The 6,225-nt window shown below is 37.6% G+C and overlaps 1 protein-coding gene and 1 pseudogene across 1 annotated transcript; both read right to left on the reverse strand.

Annotated features, from left to right (window-relative positions):
- Positions 1-14: 14 nt before the first annotated feature.
- LOC105451439 lies at positions 15-1,799 on the reverse strand (annotated as a pseudogene).
- Positions 1,800-1,852: 53 nt separating this feature from the next.
- LOC105451438 (uncharacterized protein K02A2.6-like) lies at positions 1,853-6,194 on the reverse strand. The gene has a single exon (XM_011691878.1). The coding sequence runs from the start codon at positions 5,903-5,905 to the stop codon at positions 1,865-1,867; it is 4,041 nt and encodes a 1,346-aa protein (XP_011690180.1). The 5' UTR covers positions 5,906-6,194; the 3' UTR covers positions 1,853-1,864.
- Positions 6,195-6,225: the final 31 nt, after the last annotated feature.

Consider the following 6,225-nt stretch of genomic DNA (forward strand, 5'->3'; position numbering starts at 1 on the left):
TTTTCCTGTATATAAAACTGTATAAAAGATATTTTGTTATTTTTCAATTTGATATAACATTTCAATGCTCTCGGACATTGACAAACTTCTTGTTTATTTTATTTTATACTTTAACGATAAAATATTAATACATAAAACATTAACATTAGTTTCTTCAATATTTTGGTTTCTTTCTTCAACGATTTTATGCCACTTTGCGATAAATCTTTGCTAATAAATTCAAGAATAAACTATGTGGAAGCCCGCATGATATCTGCTGTATATGTACATTCAGTAGATTATATGTTTCTTCTTTGTACACAGAATAAATTTTAATTGGTATGCCCAGATCAGTGTAGAGCGATTTCACGCGTCTTACTTTCTCCGGATCCGAAACTCCATAACACTCCTGCACCGTAAAAAATAAGAAACAATTAATTAACGAACATTTGCTGAAATAATCAACAGCTTGTAGAATCAACAATACCCACTTCCAAAATTTTACGCTGCTCTGGGGTTGCACGTTGGAGAGCTACAACAGCCAGCCACGTACACTTTCCCTCCTGTATATCAGTATAATCGTTGTGATAGACGTCGGGATCTCCAAAGCAACCCAAATAATCGTCTTAGACTTGAAACAAACGCCCCATCTCTAACAAGATGGTTTTTGCTTGCCTGAACATCTCTGGATCCTTTATTCCGGCCTACATCAAATAATATATCATAAATGTATCATTATCATCGAAGCTTATCAGTTTTTTCGTACATAAGAAAATGTGGTGCCACTTACTAAATGCATCGCTGCGGTTACTGGCAAAAGAAACGAATAATACGACGATTTGTACTCGATAATGGCATTATATATTGATTCATCGTAAACAGATCCAGATTGGGCTTCTTGCCGTAATTAGTGAGCAACTCTAAGCATTCCCCTATCACAGTCTCCATTGTGATCTGTCGAAATACTTTCATACATAATTGTTCGATTAAAAAAGAAATGGAGAGAAGCTTACAGCGTTTACATAATGTTTAATCAGAAGAAAGATATTTTCACTCACATCATGGAACATTTCTAATAAATTAACGTAGCATTCTTTTCCTTTAAAGTACTTTCGAATTAGATAAAACATTGCGCACTGTAATATTAAACTGTCGTTGATTGCTGCTAAACCTAGATCGTTGCATCGATACCAACATGGTTGGCCTCGGCAAAGTGACGATTGGTCCAGTATATCGTCGATCATGAGCAAATAAGCTTACAACTGTAACAAAATTCATTATTTTTATTTATTTTTTAATTAAAATAACTTATTATGTTGTTTTTAATTTAAAGATAATATAAATTAAAACGTTACATTGTGTGTTTGATCAATTCGAATTAGTCTATGCAAAATATCTGTGTCACGAAGAAAAGAAAAATGGAATTTACGTACCAGTTCCACACACCATGCTAAGATCCGTGCTAGACATACGTTTTCTTCTGTAAGTTGATCACTTTGTGCTAGCAGCTTGTAGGCATAAATTAACATAAAAGCGCGTAGTTTTTTCCTCCTGGAACATTGTATTGTTGTACCTGTGTAAGAGATATTAGGTAAGAAGGATGCATTAATCTGCATATTTGTTTAAATTTATAATTTACTGTCTCATATTTCATTTTATCATAAGTTGTTTATATGTTAGTGTAGAGGTAATTAGACCGTCGAAGGATTCAATGTAATAAAGCAAACAGGAAGATTTGTCTTGCGTGATAACTCGGCACGTCTGTGTGTGACCTCGTGCTCTAGCTCGACTGCCCTCTCACGACCGCTACTCTAACCCCCCGACCAATCAGCGATCGCCTTGAGGACGCGCTCACACAACATCCTTTTCCTTTTATTGAAAAGTCTCACATTTTCTTTTTCTTTACATAGCTCGGCTGACATACAAAATCTTTGAAACGGGAATTCGGTTTAGCGTCTCGTTTTGGTCTCTGAGATTGAGACTGTTCCTTCGCGGGATTTACGCTACTTGCTTCGCCCTTATCGCTTACGTCTTGCGTACTACCGTTTGCTGCTTTATTTACTGGCCCCGTTTCCGCATGTTTATAACTTATCTCCTTATTGTCTTCTTCTAGATACACTGGATTATCGCTACTTACATCTACCTCTATGTTATCTTTATACGGCGCATATATTAAATGCCAACGGTTTCGGCGAATTACACCACCACCTTCTGTTCTAACTAAATATGAATTTGGACCTTCACCTAAACTTACCACCTCCGCATAGACTCTCTTGTCAATGACCCATACTTTATCTCCTACTATTAGTTCTGATAACTTTTTCGCTCTGTGTCTCTTGTTATAATTACTCTCCTGTTTATCCTTTCTTTCTTTTTCTAACTTAGATATGTCTTCATGTTTTACAAATGTTCCTAATTTTGACGGAATCATAGGTACTAGGGATCGAATTTTCCTAGAAAACATTAGTTCAGCAGGAGAATAACCATTATCCAGAGGTGTTGATCTATACGACAACAGACCTTTATTAACGTCTTCGCATTTCTTTAGGATCATTTTCGCGATCTTTACCGCTGATTCTACTTCACCATTACTTTGCGAGTATTTGGGTGAACTTGTTACATGTTTAAAATCCATTTCTTTGGCAAATTTATCAAATTCTGTGGAGAATTGTGTACCCGGATCTGTTCTCACTATCTCTGGTATTTCAAATCTCGCAAAGACTTTCTTACATTTTTTTATAACTGCCTTTTCAGTTAACGCTTTTAAAGTTAAAATATCAAAATATCTTGAATAATAATCTGTTATTATCAAATACCATCTGCTTTGGAATTTGAATAAATCTATGGCAATTTTCTGCCATGGTCTTTCTGGAAAACTTTCTTTTGTGAAAGGTTCTTTGATATTTCTTCTATTCTCGATACAGTTTGGACAGTTTTCTACTAACGTTTTCAACTGACTACTAATGCCCGGCCACCAAACTGATTGTTTAGCCATTTCACGACACCTGTTAATACCCAAATGCCCTGCATGCAATTTGGATAACATTTCTAATTGTAAATTGGACGGTATGATTAGCCTCGAATTATACAAAAGTAGATTACTACAAAATGAGATGTTCTCCTTGAGATTAAAATATGGTAACAAACCATCTTCTAATTTATTTTTGTCTGGCCATTTCCCCAGACTATAATCTTTTAATCTTGAGCAGACGTAGTCTTTTCCTTGTTCATCTCTTATTCTATCTATCATACTCTTAGTCGCCGGGAAACTATCTACTACGAAATTGACATAACTCTCTATTTCTTGTGGCAACCCATCTTTATAATTTACATTTTCTCGTTTAACCGGACTTCTTGAAAGACAGTCCGCTAATACTAATTGTTTACCTGGTACGTAAACTATCTCATAGTTATAACGCATTAGTCTCAATCTGATCCTTTGCAACCGCGGTGTTAAGTCATCAAGCGGTTTGCTTTGCAGTATCTGTAGCAACGGTTTATGATCTGTTTCGAGAGTTATATCAATTCCGGTTATATAATCCTTGAAATGCTCCGTAGCATACGCAAGAGCTAATGCTTCTTTTTCTATCTGGCTGTATTTCTTTTCCGTTTCTGTAAGCGTAGTGGACGCATATGCTACTATTTCGCGGCTTTCATCTTCGCTTACTTGCATTAATGCCGCCCCTAAACCGTAACTCGATGCATCCGCCTGTATCACTACCTTTTTAGTGTAGTCATAATGCGACAATATGGGAGCTGTTTTTAACAGTCTTTTTAATTCATTAAAAGCCCTTTCCTGTGGTTCTAACCATACAAAATGTACATTATCTTTTAACAATGAATTCAATGGTTCTAATATGTGCGACTTGTTCGGTACAAACTTACTAACGTAATTTACCGCGCCTAAGAATTGCATAAGTGTTTTCTTATCCTTAGGAGGATCAAAATCTGTTATAGCTTTTAGCCTTTTTTGCAAGATACTTATGCCCTTTTCTGAAATTTCGTGTCCTAGAAACTCTACTTTATTTGTTCCGAAAACACATTTATCTTTGTTTAGAGTTATACCTGCCTTTTGCAGCCTGTCTAAAACTATCCGGAGTATTCTATCATGCTCCTCCACTGTCGCACTATGGACTATTACATCATCTGTATGTATGTCCACTCCTGGCACATCTCGTAGGATCTCGGTGTACCACTGCGTAAAATAATCTGGCGAACAATTGATACCAAACGGTAGTCTAGTGAACATGTACCTACCATACGGTGTAATGATGGTTGTCAACGGTTGACTTTCCCTTCTTAACTTTATCTGATAAAAACCCGTTCTTACATCTAATTTAGAAAATATCTTTGACTTTTTTAAGTTTGATAAAGTTACATTTACTTTCGGAATCGGAAAGTGCGCCCTTTTTACACTTTTATTTAATTGAGTGAAGTCGCCACAAATTCTTATTTGTTCCGTACCTTTTTTAGGAATTACCACTATTGGACTGCACCACTCTGTAGGAAAATCTACAGGTACTATAATTCCCTCACTGACTAACTTATCTAGTTCTAACTTGAGTTTTTTTAATAACGGTATTGGTACTGTACGTGGAGTCGTCAGAAAAAATGGTTTGAATTCATCTTTTAAGTGAATTTTTAACTCTTTTTTAAAGGATCCCAATCCGCTAAACACTTTAGAAAATTCAATGAACGGTTGTACTTGAGACATGCTTTCCGATTGCAGAGTATTTATTTTGCCTATTAATTTAAACTTATTTATTTCCGGCTTCCCTAACAAGTTCTGTTTCAACCCGTTTAATACATACACTTTTGATTTTGACATTGTTTTCCCTTTTATTATGTTTATGTATAAGTAACCGGCGACCGAAAGTCTTTTCCCGTCAGGCCCTACAATAATCCTATCTGTCTCGCTAATTTTCTCTTTTAATTCTCTAGGAATTGAATTAACTGCAACGCATGTGACATCCGCACCAGTATCTATAACAAAATCTATTTGTCGCGACAATTCTTTCACATACGCCCGGAATAAAAAGTCTTTATCAGCTTGTGCGCTCCCGCGCACGGCTCCTAGAAATATTGTCGATGAATTGTCATCTTCCTCGTCTTCTTGTTCTTCGACTCTGCGCACTTTCTTTGATTTGCACATCTTGTCCCAATGACCGACCTTTTGGCACTTGTGACACGTTGACTTGAACGCTGGACATTTCTTGAAATCCGTGTGTTTCGCTTTACCGCATCTACCACAGTTCTCGTTGCCCCTCTGTGTCTCGTTCCTGCTTCCGCGCTGCTCTCGGTCCTTCCTCCTTTCTTCTTTGTTTTTTTGTGAGCGAAAAACTCTATTCAACTCGCTCTGTTCTGACGCCACTTCTTTTCTAATCATTTTTCCTTCTTTGGCTTGAGTTTCGGCCTGACGAGCCATGTTTAAGGCTTTTTCCAGAGTCAAATCTGCTGTTAATTGTAGCCGTTCTGACGTACGCGTATCTCGTATACCAATAACTATTCGGTCACGTATTAATTCTTCTTTTATCGTGCCATACTCACAAGTCTCCGCCAGCGAGTACAACGCCGTAACAAACGAGTCTACACTTTCACCCGCCTGCTGCTTTCTGGAATTGAACTTATATCGTTCGAAGACCGTGTTCTTCTTTGGCGCAAAATACCCCGTAAATTTATCTGTGACCACTTTTAATGTCGTCACCCTGCTTCCTGCCGTTATCTGAGTCAAAATATCTTCGGCTTTCTCACCCATTGTGTACAACAGCAAGTCGATCTTCTCACTCTCTTCTCTCTCCTTGAGATTTGCGACCGACATATAGCGTTCAAAACGCTTTAACCATACTGCCCATGTCTCAGGTTTTTCGAAGTTAAACTCTGAAAGCGTTTGTACACTTGGTAATATTTCCTTTGTAGTAGTCGCCATTTTTTTTTTCTTTGGACGCTTCTCAGCACTCAATCAGGATTATAAGCCGATAATTCCTTCACCGCTTGGTTCCTCGTAAAGCTTGTACGAGTTTCAAGACCACTTCTGACACCATGTAGAGGTAATTAGACCGTCGAAGGATTCAATGTAATAAAGCAAACAGGAAGACTTGTCTTGCGTGATAACTCGGCACGTCTGTGTGTGACCTCGTGCTCTAGCTCGACTGCCCTCTCACGACCGCTACTCTAACCCCCCGACCAATCAGCGATCGCCTTGAGGACGCGCTCACACAACATATGTATATAGCAATAATTGTATAG

Source organism: Wasmannia auropunctata, unplaced genomic scaffold, assembly GCF_000956235.1.
Source record: "Wasmannia auropunctata unplaced genomic scaffold, wasmannia.A_1.0 LD336051.1, whole genome shotgun sequence".
In the NCBI taxonomy this organism is placed as follows: Eukaryota; Metazoa; Arthropoda; class Insecta; order Hymenoptera; family Formicidae; genus Wasmannia; species Wasmannia auropunctata.